This window comes from Callionymus lyra, chromosome 2 (genome assembly GCF_982586985.1).
Source record: "Callionymus lyra chromosome 2, fCalLyr1.hap1.1, whole genome shotgun sequence".
Lineage (NCBI taxonomy): Eukaryota > Metazoa > Chordata > Actinopteri > Syngnathiformes > Callionymidae > Callionymus > Callionymus lyra.
The window spans coordinates 4,748,605-4,763,871 of NC_141819.1; the positions used below are offsets into that span (position 1 = coordinate 4,748,605).

The 15,267-nt window shown below is 41.9% G+C and overlaps 2 protein-coding genes across 2 annotated transcripts in view; one reads left to right on the forward strand and one right to left on the reverse strand.

Moving 5' to 3' along the window:
• LOC148085116 (NACHT, LRR and PYD domains-containing protein 3-like) overlaps positions 1-15,267 on the forward strand; it is a 449,698-nt gene that overhangs the window by 215,718 nt on the left and 218,713 nt on the right. The window lies entirely within an intron of this gene.
• On the reverse strand, positions 666-4,443 carry LOC148085122 (telomerase reverse transcriptase-like). Its single transcript, XM_087785503.1, is given in 8 exon segments — positions 666-1,020; positions 1,115-1,231; positions 1,499-1,584; positions 1,708-1,809; positions 1,935-2,090; positions 3,399-3,552; positions 4,195-4,290; positions 4,370-4,443. Coding segments are annotated over 8 exon segments (1,140 nt in total).

Below are 15,267 nucleotides of genomic sequence, written 5' to 3' on the forward strand. Positions count from 1 at the left end.
TTTAACCTCACAGAGCTACATGTGTCTGAAGTGAACTTTAACCTCACAGAGCTACATGTGTCTGAAGTGAACTTTAACCTCACAGAGCTACATGTGTCTGAAGTGAACTTTAACCTCACAGAGCTACATGTGTCTGAAGTGAACTTTAACCTCACAGAGCTACATGTGTCTGAAGTGAACTTTAACCTCACAGAGCTACATGTGTTTGAACTGAACTTTAACCTCACAGAGTTACATGTGTTTGAAGTGAACTTTAACCTCACAGAGCTACATGTGTCTGAAGTGAACTTTAACCTCACAGAGTTACATGTGTTTGAAGTGAACTTTAACCTCACAGAGCTACATGTGTCTGAAGTGAACTTTAACCTCACAGAGCTACATGTGTCTGAAGTGAACTTTAACCTCACAGAGCTACATGTGTCTGAAGTGATCTTTCCAAACCTTGACGTCCATGAAGAGATACAATCACCTGTGAGGACGATCATCAGTTTCTTCTCCTCTGTTGCTGATGTGTCAGAGCCCAGTGTGGGGCTGTAGCAGAGACGAAGATCTGTAACTGTGAGAACAAATATATTTCAACCTTACACACTAATGTATGAGCTGAGCAGGTTCGTTCTCTTTTTTGAACACACAGTTACTCAGCAGAATGTTGCTTCAAACACACTTTATGAATCGTAGAAGTGAAAATAGTCGAAGCCACACCTTGAATAATCCCTGTGCACGTGCAGCGACTGAGTGTCCAGCAGCAAACCACACCAGGGGAAGAGACAGAGACGGGGCAGGGCGTCAATGGTAGGATGGGGACCTGGTGACGTTTGGAAGTTGGTCACCATGTTCTGGTGGTCGACGACAAGTCCGTACTCCTGCACCCCGGAGAGCAAAGTGCTGGTGAAAAAGATGAGAAGTTTATATTTGGCTCAAATGGTTGATGTAAAAAGTCAAACTCATGTTAGAAAAGACTCTGCTCGACATTTGTCTGTTGTAATCAACAGGAAATCATCGACCAGCCTCATCAAACATCTGCAGACACAGAAAGAAAGGTTGTTATACGGAACTGGCTCCCCCTGCTGGCGACACGACACAATGACATCTGTCAACTTCACGACAAACGGACACTTTGTCTTTAGGAAGATCTTGAAACAGCGTGTTCTCCATGTGACCATAGTAGAGGCAGCGGAGCAGACTAGACACCACAGAGCCTCGAGGAATACCTTGACCTTGACGGTACATTCTGGAGGACAAAGAAGATCTGATCTTAGGTTGTAAAGTAAAGATGAGAAAATCAAGCCAGAAAACATGGAGGCTACAAACATCCCCTCAGAACACGTCAGTGATTCTTGACCAAGCATTTATTAAAAATAATTATTATTATTTATGGTTAAAATTCAACATCTGTCCAACAATGACAAGAACATTCTTCTGTCCACGTCTGCTTCTCTCACATCCGTTGATACTGAATCTGTCTGAGCAGAAAGAAAAGTTAAAAATGAACACTAACCTCCTCCTGTACTCAACGATGGTCCCAGACAACAACCCAGTGAAGAAGTCCAGCTGCTCTTTCACACAATCATCTGTGGAGAAATGCTGGAAGAAATAAAGATGAAGTGACGAACACAGACTTATTGTATAGTTTCCAGATAAATGCAGCGTAACAGCCGGAGAAAATGAAAACTACGATGAAGAAAATACTTTCAAGGTCATTCTTACCTTCTCTACCAGAACAGTGTGATGAGCTTTCTTGCTTTTCTGCAGCGACGCAACAAAGTTCTTCATGTTGGCTGTTCCTGCAGCTCCGTGGATGATAGTCGCCTGTTTCCACAACACAAATGAGTCGCTTCAGATACACAACGACACAACACGAAAATAAAAAGAACATTTAATGTTTATTTAATGTAGTTCTGACTTCATTGTGTTTCTGTGATCAGTAAACTCACCTCTCGCACAAAAGTCTTCCGAAGACCTTCTTCTGAGTCGGCCCAGATTTTGGCAAAAGTTCGTACGTTGAAAACCATGTCCTCGACTGATGAAAGCACTTGACCTATGACCTCTTGAAGCTTCTTGTGAGGGTCATGACCTCCACTAACAACCGCCTTGTTCAGGTGAAAACACAAACAGAGTTAAAGGTTAAAAAATAATCTAATGTTGAAGCTTTTTTTCTCTTTTGTGCTCATTTTCAAATCCATAAATATTTGGTTATAAATGTCAAGTAAAAACATCTTAAACACGCCTTGTTTTAATAGACAAACATCACTAAAATCAATAATGTTATATTGATTATAATCATGTTATATTTACACACAGGAAACAGTCAGAATGTTTGTCCCTCGTTACAAACAAATTAATAATTTCTCTCAAATGTAACATCATGAATAGTGTTGGGCGACTTACTTTAAAATAGTAACTTAGTTACAATTACTAGTTACTTTTTTCAAAAACAACCCAGTTTCTTTACCTTTTAATAGGGAAAGTTTTTGTAAGAGAGAAACATTTGTACAAGTGTACGGGTCAGTGTAAGTTTGGATGCTGTGATTAAACAAATCACACAAAAAGGTAAGAACAATAAAAGAAAAAAACAAATAGAAATAAAAGATTAAATGCACTGATGGTCATTTTTGTGGCAGATGCAGATGTTCAACTCACGTATCCATTCTTCATTCACTTTTAAAGTAAGAACATAGAGTTCTAACTTTCTATCATGTATGGATATAAAAAGCATCTCATAAAAAATTGAAGTAAAAAGACGCTTTTGTTACAACAAACCAACACTGATGATATATATATACTTAGTAACTATGGGCTTATTTTTGTCTCATAATTATGTGTACATGCACAGAGGGTGATCTGAAAATATTTAATGGTTGTACGAGTGATTTAATATTTTTAACTTGTATTTTGGCATTTACAAATACATTTTTACTTTTATATATATCATTTTAATTTTAAAAGAAAATGGTAAAACTTGAAATTCTGTGTGTGAAATTACATTCACATGTCAGATGCAATAACAAAGACTCATTTACAAGTCTTGCAAATGAAAATGATATATTTAGAAATAAAATGTACCAAAAATACAAGTTAATAAGCCGATATCTACCAATGATCTCTTTAAATAATGTTTTAAGTCAATGTCTCCAGGTGTAGCAAAGATACCTTAACAAAGTAAAAGGGTTCGGCTCTGTTGTCCTTCAATGGCAGGAAGGAGGACAGAACTCGGTGAATGTCGCTCTTTCCCCAAACTGTGGAGCCGAGGAGAGACGGAGACTCTCGCACGAGGGCGAGCAAGACTGCATGTAAGTCGTGAAGATCCTGTGAAACTGGACATGAAGGATGAGACCAACAATAAACATCACATCCATGTGTGCAAGTGAGGATCAACAAGAGGTGAAACACATTTGTACCTGTGTTTTGACCTTCACCCCCATGACCCCAGTGATCGCTCTCATTCCACCCGTCTCTGGAACGAAGCGAAGGCGGGAGACGACGCTTGTACTGGGGAGGGACGCGACCTCGTCTGCACTCAACTCTTCCAGCTGGCATTTAGAAACGTGATTTCTAAAAGTCGCACAAACACATGAGACTTAGAGTTGTTGAGTGGAGAACGTTATAAAAGACTTCAGGCTGAAGAAAAAGGAAGCAAAAGAAGAAGAGGAAAAATAACCCACAGACATGTTCAACATTTTAAGAAGCATCTGTCTCGCCTGCAGTTAAATCAAAACTCTCCAGCGAGAATTCTGAGCCGCTCTAGTAGAAGAACTCGCATTTCTCTGATTCTTAAAACTCTTCATTGGCTGCCAGTTTCTTTCAGGATCATTTTAAAATGCTTCCTCCTCGAGGTATTTTTACGTTTCCATGAGCAGCAAGTGAACTTCACATAGTTCTCACACACAGTTTAAAACCTTTACACAGCAGACATGTTTGTTGTCGTTTGTTCCCGTGCACCTGTGCAGAGTCTGTGCAGGTGGGAAGAAGTAAAGTATTAGCCGCCAGTCATCATTTATTTTGATCTGAAACAAACCCCAGTTCCCAGATATCTGCTGATTATGATCAGTGGTCGATTGATTGAACACAACGAGCACAGACTCAAGACTTCAAGCCTTTAAATCTTGAGATAATTGAATGACTTTCATGTCGGTCCTCGTGTACAGGACACTGTAGTTGTGACGTCATCAGCAATGTTCCTTCACTTGTGTTCACCTGAAAGCCAAGTTCTGTAATTCAGCCCAGACATCGTAGCGATAGAACTTGAGAGTTTTCTTCCGTCCGACTCTCTCAGTGGCGTAGAAGCAGGATCTGACCAAGCCAGTCACGTAACAGCCAAGAAGCCAGGCCAGGAAGTGACCCAGCAGGCGTGTGCGATATGCCAGCTCACTGGGGGGAATCCTTCCTGTCCAGGAAGAGTGAAGACAGCATGAGAGCTGGTAGGACGACCATCAGGGGCCTCATGTACTTACACTAAAAATGTACACACTGAGAAGTTCACATCAGAGACGCATCAACAATGTTTGTTGTTACATGTCTGGATATTAAAGTATTCACACACATGTTTCTCTTTCTACACACTGATGATTCTTGTTCATTTACGACAACATGATGAGTTTTATACACGAGTGTTCATCAGTTATTTTAGACAATTTAGAAAATATAGGCTTGTTTTGATAACATATTAAAATGATCCACCAGAAGCTGAACAGGTTTGAACTGAAGCTCAGCAAGAGCAGGTTTTCCTCATGTGATCTGAGCATCTCCTTGAAAAACACACTTTCAGTATCACATGATGACTATATGTATGTAAACAGGAAACACTTTTATTCCATAAATGTAATATAAAAACGCATGTGTTGCACTCGTCTCACTATAAAACTATAAATCCAACAGTTCATAAAGCAAATATAAACTCAAAGGATGTTTGTCATAGTTTCAGTATCTGAGGTGTTTGACAAGACAACACACACCATCTATGAGCCCCTGGAAAGAGACGGAAATAATAATAAATGGACGACACAAGCGCTGAACATGACATGAGACTGTTAACGTTCTTGAAGTGAACAGAAATACATATTTGAAGCTGAATAAGGAGAAATGACAGCTTGGAGTGAAGGAACTGACATTTGTGGGAGACATCCTGAGCAGTGAAGGCATCAGAGCGGATCCCAGAAGAATCAACAATAGAGAATATGACGAGTTCAAAATGTAAGAAAGAGCTTTAATGGCAGGATTAACTACATGAGAAAATGATTAACTAATCGCTCAGAAACAAAGTAAAACAAATGACTGAAAAGAAAAGTAAATATTGAAGTATGATGACAGGAAACATGTTTATTTGTTAAAAAAAAAGAAACAGACAGAAGATGTAATGTAAACAGCAAATGTTTGTCTGATATCAATGATGGACAGATATGTTGTTTGTGACTCTGGACAGTAGGGGGCGATGAGAGAAACAGAAAGAACGTGTTTAGATGTATGGAATACCAGAAATACACATTTATGCATGTATTTATCTCACAATAGCCATTTAATAGTCTTTTCCCCTGGATGTGGTTATTTACAAACACTTTATTATTCACTAATTGTGTCACTCATGGTATTCCATAGAATAGAGAATTAGGAAATACTCTTTATTTATCTGTTTTACAGTATTTAATATATTTTCTAACTTGTATTCCCCTTAATGTCTCTACATCCAAACATATTATATTACCTAATAATGACACACCTGGGGTGTATTTGACTATGATGGAAAGAAGCATTCTGGAAAATAACTGAAATACAGCATGAAGAAATAGATTAGAGTCTATCCCAGAGTTTAGGGGCGAGAGGCGGGGACATCCTGGACAGGAGGCCAGTCTGTCTCAGGGAACACAAAGACACATACGGACTTATTTTCCCCAAGTTCTCCATCAACCATGTTTTTGGACTGTGGGAGGAAACCGGAGTGTCCGGAGTAAACCCACACAACACGAGGAGAACATACACACTCCACACATGAAGGTCATCCTCCCGACCTGGAAGCGAACCGACAACCTGGTGAAAGAGTTTCAGGTAGTTTGCTTTTTTAAAATATAATATACACGTATTTGGATATTGATTTAGACATTTACAGTGGAGAGAACAAGTATTTGATACATTTTTGAAGTTTTCTCTCTTACAAAGCATGTAGAGTCTGTCATTTGTATCAAAGGTTCAACTTTGAAGGACAGAATCGAAAACTAAAATGCAGAAAATCACAGTTGATGATTTTTAAATCATTAATTTCCATTGTATTGCATGACATTAGTATTTGATGGTCCATCAACCAGTAAGAATTTAGGCTCAGACCTGTTAGTTCTTCTTTAAGAAGCTGTTCTCCACTCATTACCTGCTTTAACTGCACCTGTTTGAACTCATCACCTGTAGAAAAGACACCTGTCCACACACTCCAACCTCTCCACAATGGCCAAGACCAGAGAGCTGTGCAAGGACATCAGGGATCCAACTGTAGACCTGCACAAGGCTGGGATGGACTACAGGACAATAGACCAGCAGCTCGGTGAGAAGAACAACTGTTGGTGCAATTATCAGAAAATGGAAGAAGTTCAAGACGACGGTCGATCTCCCTCGGTCTGGAAGCTCCATGCAAGATCTCTCCTCGTGGGGCATCAAGGATCATGAGGACAGTGAGGGATGAGCCCAGAACTACATGGCAGGACCTGGTCAGTGACCTGAGTAGAGCTGGGACCACAGTCTCAAAGAAAACCATCAGTAACACACTCCGCCGTCATGGATTAAAATCCTGCAGTGCATGACAACGACACCAAACACACAGCCAGGGCGACGAAGGAGTGGCTCCGTAGGAAGCATCTCAAGGTCCTGGAGTGGCCTAGCCAGTCTCCAGACCTGAATCCTATTGAACATCTTTGGAGAGAGCTGAAAGCCCGTGTTGCCCAGAGACAGCCCTGAAACCTGAAGGCTCTGGAGAAGGTCTGTATGGAGGAGTGGTGCAAACCTGCTGAAGAACTACAGAAAACGTCTGATCTCTGTTATTGTAAACAAAGGTTTCTGTAGCAAATATTGAGTTCTGTTCGTCTGATGTATCAAATACTTATGTCATGCAATTAAATGGAAATTATTTTTTTATTTAAAAATCATCTTTGATTTTTCTGCATTTTTGTTCTAGATTCTGTCCTCACAGTTGAAGAGTAACTTTGATACAAATGACTGACTCTACATGCTTTAAGTGAGAAAACTTCAAAAACCAGGGGTGTATCAAATACTTGTTCTCTCCACTGTATGTGTGTATTTATTTCACATTAGTCATTTAAAGGTATTTTCCTCTGAATGTCACAATTTCCAAAATATGGATTTAGTGATGAACACAGACTATAATTTCTCTACCAGAAAAGCGTGATGATCTTTCTTGCTTTTCTTGAACTGCACCAGACCAATGTCCTTATGTCTGAACTGACTTTAGGTCCAATTACATTCATCTCCTCAGCAGTCTTCCTCAGTCCTCAAGATCAATCCTCAAAACTAAGGAATGAGGTTCATCTGAGGACTTAGAAATGGGACTCCCCTTAAAAGCAGATTCGTCATCATAGGTCGTCCATTACCGTCGACAGAATATGTTTTACAACAACAGAACCTGCAAGAATGGCTCCAGCAACAGTGTTGATGGTGGACTTTAGACATGTTTTTATCAGCTGCCAGACGCAGAGATGTTCCTCAGAGAAGAGTTTAGAAGTTGGTCAGTTCATCTGAGGAGTTCATGTTCATACTGTACAGAAATGAGAATCGAGGGGCGTGTTTGTCTGCGGCTCCTGGAATTGTGACTCATTTTATATCATATTTTTGCGAACTATAACCACAGAAAACAGCGACAAGACATCAACAGATTCTTCCAATTTATTTTTGAAACTTTTTTTCATCCACAATGTCATGGACTCGTCAGAAAACAGAAGCGTCGAGAGCAGGCGCAGCAAAGCCCCGGAGGCTAACATGAACGCCCGCTTAGCAGCCAACTTTTGCAGCCATGATGGACTCTCTAGAAGCAACATCTTCCTCAAAACTCTTCACTGGCTACTGTTCGCTCTGAGATCGCAGCAGTACAACGAGAAGTGAGCGAGTGCATTGAGCCGCTGAAAGAGAAGAAAACACCAGCAGACCCTCCTGGATCTACAACACGCTGCTAGGGATCATGGCGACGACCTCGGAGCTCCAGGCCTCCGTGAACACCTGACCGCAGGTGAAGCGACTGGAGGAGGAATAATATCCCACTGGTGGGACTGATGGACCGGGACAAACCATTCTTCTCTACCGGGGCAAACCATTCTTCATCTTCTCTACCGGGACAAACCATTCTTCTCTACCGGGACAAACCATTCTTCGTCTTCTCTACCGGGGCAAACCATTCTTCTCTACCGGGGCAAACCATTCTTCGTCTTCTCTACCAGGGCAAACCATTCTTCATCTTCTCTACCGGGGCAAACCATTCTTCATCTTCTCTACCGGAACAAACCATTCTTCATCTTCTCTACCGGGGCAAACCATTCTTCGTCTTCTCTACCGGGGCAAACCATTCTTCATCTCCTCTACCGGGGCAAACCATTCTTCATCTTCTCTACCGGGGCAAACCATTCTTCATCTTCTCTACCGGGACAAACCATTCTTCATCTTCTCTACTGGGGCAAACCACTCTTCATCTTCTCTACCGGGGCAAACCACTCTTCATCTTCTATACCGGGGCAAACCATTCTTCATCTTCTCTACCGGGGCAAACCACTCTTCATCTTCTCTACCGGGGCAAACCATTCTTCATCTTCTCTACCTGGGCAAACCATTCTTCATCTTCTCTACCGGGGCAAACCATTCTTCATCTTCTCTACCGGGACAACCCATACCGGGGCAAACCATTCTTCATCTTCTCTACCGGGGCAAACCATTCTTCATCTTCTCTACCGCGACAACCCATACCGGGGCAAACCATTCTTCATCTTCTCTACCGGGGCAAACCATTCTTCATCTCCTCTACCGGGACAAACCACTCTTCATCTTCTCTACCGGGGCAAACCATTCTTCATCTTCTCTACCTGGGCAAACCATTCTTCATCTTCTCTACCGGGACAAACCATTCTTCATCATCTCTACCGGGGAAAACCATTCTTCATCTACTCTACCGGGACAAACCATTCTTCAGCTGCTCTACCGGGGCAAACCATTCTTCATCTTCTCTACCGGGACAAACCATTCTTCGTCTTCTCTACCGGGGCAAACCAATCTTCGTCTTCTCTACCGGGGCAAACCATTCTTCGTCTTCTCTACCAGGGCAAACCATTCTTCATCTTCTCTACCGGGACAAACCATTCTCCTCTTCTCTACCGGGGCAAACCATTCTTCATCTTTTCTACCGGGACAAACCATTCTTCATCTTCTCTACCGGGACAAACCATTCTTCGTCTTCTCTACCGGGGCAAACCATTCTTCGTCTTCTCTACCGGGGAAAACCATTCTTCATCTTCTCTACCGGGGGAGACCATTCTTCGTCTTCTCTACCGGGGGAAACAATACTTCATCTTCTCTACCGGGGCAAACCATTCTTCATGCTATCAACCCGTGGTTGCTAGGAGACGAGCAGCATCACGGAGGTGAAGCTCTGCACTCTTGCATCAAGTTTGTTCTTCAGGCGGTTCTCAGGATCACAACATCTGATGTGATAACGCATCGTTTCCAGGACCAGCAGCTGCATCTGACTTCGTTAAGAAACACCTGAAGAAGGTGGTGGATCCAAACACTAAAGTCGTTGTGGGGGAGCAAATATTCTGATTTGAATGTTGACAACAAGAAGTTCTCAGAGTGAGTTGTTGTCTATAAAGTTTTTGTGTTAAATATATCTTGTTTATATAGATTATCATTCTCACATAAATATATATATACATGTATATTTATTTATTGTTGCGTCAAGTTTTGTTTGTTCAAGAGGTGTGAGACTAATATTTACTTGTGTTATTGTCACAATCCAGTTAGGAGCAGCAGTTTGTAGTGGAGGGTATGAAAGCTGCCAAGAGAGTGTGTTTGTTAGGGTTTGGGCGTGTCTCGTTTGGGGGTCACTTCTGCCAAGGAGGGTGGGTTTTGGGTTTTGTTTGATATTCATGCCTGGTCCGCCATCAGTGCGCATCTTCACCACTTTGTGTGCTTATTTATCTTTATTATTTCCTGTCTTTCAAGCATTATGCATAACTTTCTTCAGACATAATGGCATCTAACAGGACAGTAGAAACTATGGGTGAGTTAAAATTTTGCAGCTGGAATTGCAAAGGCCTCCACAATCCCATCAAGCGCAGTAAGGTGCTACACCATCTTAAACATCTAGGAGCAAAAATTGTCTATTTACAAGAGACTCGTCTTAAAAATTCAGACCAAAGAAAGCTGAAGTGCAGTTGGATTGGTCAGAATGATCATCTTCATTCCACGGCAAGTCCAGGGGAGTGACTCTTCTGTGGCACAAATCAGTCCCCTTTGAATGCACAAGAACAATCACGGATCCAAATGGACGTTATCTTGTTGTTGTTGGGAAACTGTGCCACACTCCAGTCATGCTCATCAATGTATGGTCCAAACTGGGATGACGAGGGCTTCTTTAAATCCTTATTCTCTAATTTACCAGACATATCTTCGCACCTCCCTACATTTGGAGACTTTAATTGCTGGCTAGACCCAAAACTCGATCGCTCTTCTAGTCGAAGTTGTTTACCCTCACGGTCGGCCAAAACTATCCAAATGTTTAAGGAGCAATTTTCAGTAATTGACCCTTGGCGATATCAAAATCCCACCGCTAAAGCCTATTCATTCTTCTCAAATGTCCACCACACTTTCACACGTATAGATTATTTTCTTGTTGACAACCGATTTCTGCCTGAGATAAAATCCACCACATATGAAGCAATTGTTATTTCAGATCATGCTCCGGTCACTATGACAATACATTGTGTAGATATGAATAACAGCCGCACTCCATGATGTTTAACAACCGTCTTTTGTCAAATGACGACTTTGTTAAATCTATATCAAAACAAATTTCTCTCTTAGTGTCAACAAGACCCCGGCAGTGTCAGCTTACATCTTTTCATTTTTTTTATGAATATACTGTATATGTTTGAGTGTGTGTGGATATATATGTATACTTTTATTTTTACAGCAGCAGAAATGTTATTTCTCTTCTTCTGATGGACATTTTCTTCATTCATATTTTTTTTTATTTTCTGTGTATCATTCCATTTACGCTGTTGAGCTGTACTGGTTGTTTTATGTAAAAAGTCAATAAACAAATATCTTAAAAAAAATATATATATATATATATACATGTATCAAGACATTCAGCATAAATGAAATGAAGTGAACAATGAAAGGACGTTAAAAACAAAATAAATAATCAACAAAATGAAATAATCAGAACCAGAATCAGAATCAGAAAACCTTTATTAGTCCCGCGAGGGGAAATTCGGTTTAACAACAGCAAGAGAAATAAAAACACCCAGAAATAAAAACGAGAAAGAAAATCTAAATAGAATAAAAGATAAATCTGCGCTATATAATATATACACAATCATATTTACATAAATAACTAGAGGTGCAGTTAAATAGTTATCTTGGTGTGTTCTTGTTGTGGAGTCTGATGGCAGCAGGGAGGAAAGACCTGCGGTACCTCTCCCTCACACACCGGGGATGGAGCATCCTATCACTGATGGAGCTCCTCAATGCCCTCAGTGTGTGCTGGAGAGGGTGAGACAAGTTCCTCCTCATGGAGCCCAGCTTGCTCCGCATCCTCCCTCCAGTCACTTCCTCCACAGGATCCAGGGGGCGCCCTAGGACGTAACCGGCCTTCTTAATAAGGCTGTCCAGTTTAGCCCTATCCTTTGCTGTCATGCTGCTCCCCCAGCAGACCACACCGTTGAAGATGGCAGAGGCCACTACTGAGTCATAGAATGACTTCAGGAGTGGCCCCCGGACACCAAATGACGTCAAACTCCGGAGCAGGTAGAGTCTACTCCGCCCTTTTTTATAAAGAGCAGCAGTGTTATCCACCCAGTCCAGGCGGTTGTTGAGGTGAACACCCAGGAACTTGTAAGACGTGACAATCTCAATGTCCTGTCCCTGGATGTTCAGTGGTGAGGGGGAGATGGAGGGACACCGCCGGAAATCCACAATCAACTCCTTAGTTTTGCTGGAGTTGATCTGAAGGTGGTTTTCCAGGCACCAGTCAACAAAGTCCTGGACAAGTCCCCGGTACGGCCCGTCATCCCCGTCCCTAATGAGGCCGACGATGGCGGAGTCGTCCGAGAACTTCTGCAGGTGACTGGTGGGAGACAGGTGTTGGAAGTCTGCAGTGTACAGTGAAAAGAGGAACGGTGCTAACACTGTTCCCTGGGGGACCCCTACACTGCACAGTACAGTCCTCGAAACACCATCCCGGGTCCTCACGAACTGTGGACGGTTGGTGAGGTAGTCCACAATCCAGTCCGTGAGGTGAGTGTCCGCTCCAGACAGCTCCAGCTTGTCCCTCAGGATGTCTGACCTGATGGTATTGAAAGCACTGCTTAGATCCAGGAAAAGGATCCTCACAGTGCTTCCAGGCGACTCCAGGTGAGAAAGAGCTCGGTGGAGAAGGAAGATGATGGCGTCCTCCACGCCGATGTCAGGTTGGTAGGCAAACTGCAACGGATCCATGGAGGAGCGCACCAGAGGACTCAGGTAACTAAGGACCAGCCGCTCTAGAGCCTTCATAAGGTGGGATGTCAAGGCCACAGGTCTGTAGCAGCTGGGATCCTTAGGGTGCTGAGTCTTTTTTATCTTTTTTAAGTCAGTTTTATCTTGATCTTTAAAATATATACTTTATTGAATATTGTTTTGATTGTTTAAGCGCTTTGTGACCCTGGTCTGGAAAAGTGCTATACAAATACAAATTACTTACTTACTTACTTACTATACTGCTTCAAGACTACACCTGATGGGCTTCATTGAATCAGACAGAAGCAACAGCTACTCTTACTTTCACTCACTGTGGACATGCACACCAGTCAATTTATTTTGGGCTTAATGTAACAACTAACATATCATCATTACTGAACTTCACGGTTCCATGATGTCCAAAGATTTGTATATTGGGATAAACTTCTCAGCTCCCCCCTACCACAGAAAAACACAGACCATATTGTTAACTTGTCTAAATAAATAAATATAGCCAAGACAACAATCCGCTGAGAAGTGAACCTTTGGAAGCCAGAACTTTGGACTGGTGCAGGCTCAGCGTCATAGATAAGTATTTTATGAAGTATATATAAATTAATAATATACAGTAATCCAAGACAAGGACAAACCAGGACAGTACAGAACAAACATCAGTCACAGCAATAACATCAACAGTTACCATGATTGACCACCATTTCTGCTATCAACACCATCAAAATCAGCAGTGACCGACTACCATTTCTGCTATCAACACCATCAAAATCAGCAGTGACCGACCACCATTTCTACTATCAACACCATCAAAATCAGCAGTGACCAACCACCATTTCTACTATCAACACCATCAAAATCAGCAGTGACCGACCACCATTTCTACTATCAACACCATCAAAATCAGCAGTGACCGACCACCATTTCTGCTATCAACACCATCAAAATCAGCAGTGACCGACCACCATTTCTACTATCAACACCATCAAAATCAGCAGTGACCGTCCACCATTTCTGCTATCAACACCATCAAAATCAGCAGTGACCGAACACCATTTCTACTATCAACACCATCAAAATCAGCAGTGAACGACCATTATTTCTACTATCAACACCTTCAAATTCAGCAGTGACCGACCACCATTTCTACTATCAACACCATCAAAATCAGCAGTGACCGACCACCCTTTCTACTATCAAAACCATCAAAATCAGAAGTGACCGACCACCATTTCTACTGTCAACACCATCAAAATCAGAGGTGACCGACCACCATTTCAACTATCAACACCATCAAAATCAGCAGTGACTGACCATCATTTCTACTATCAACACCTTCAAAATCAGCAGTGACCGACCATCATTTCTATTATCAACACCATCAAAATCAGCATTGACCGAACACCATTTCTACTATCAACACCATCAAAATCAGCAGTGACCGACCATTATTTCTACTATCAACACCTTCAAAATCAGCAGTGACCGACCATCATTTCTACTATCAACACCATCAAAATCAGCAGTGACCGACCATCATTTCTACTATCAACAGCATCAAAATTAGCAATGAACGACCACCATTTCTACTATCAACACCATCAAAATCAGCAGTGACCGACCACCATTTCTACTATCAACACCATCAAAATCAGCAATGACCGACCACCATTTATACTATCGACACCATCAAAATCAGCAGTGACCAACCATCATTTCTACTATCAACACCTTCAAAATCAGCAGTGACCGACCACCATTTCTACTATCAACACCATCAAAATCAGCAGTGACCGACCATCATTTCTACTATCAACACCATCAAAATCCGCAGTGACCGACCATCATTTCTACTATCAACACATTCAAAATCAGCAGTGACCGACCATCATTTCTACTATCAACACCATCAAAATCAGCATTGACCGACCACCATTTCTACTATCAACACCATCAAAATCAGCAGTGACCGACCACCATTTCTACTATCAACACCATCGAAATCCGCAGTGACCGACCACCATTTCTACTATCAACACCATCGAAATCCGCAGTGACCGACCACCATTTCTACTATCAACACCATCAAAATCAGCAGTGACCGACCACCATTTCAACTATCAACACCATCAAAATCAGCAGTGACCGACCACCATTTCTACTATCAACACCATCAAAATCAGCAGTGACCGACCACCATTTCTACTATCAACCCCATCAAAATTAGCAGTGACCGACCACCATTTCTACTATCAACACTATCAAAATCAGCTCCTTTCAGGCACAGTGAAATAACTTGTTTCTGAGACAAGTTAGTCTTGGTACTCCATCATACGTGTTCATGTAGCTGAATAACCAATGGCTGATGACTCTCAGTCCGAAAAGGTTTCTCGGCCCACATCCATTACTGTCCAGAAGAGGGCTGGTTTTAAAGGCGCCACCCATAGGCAACTCATCTCCAAAACCATTAGGTGGCACCTTCAACCTGTGATCAAGCCCCATCTCAAAACTGATCCTGAGCCCACATGTCTTATCGGTAGTGCTGTGACCCCGACAGGT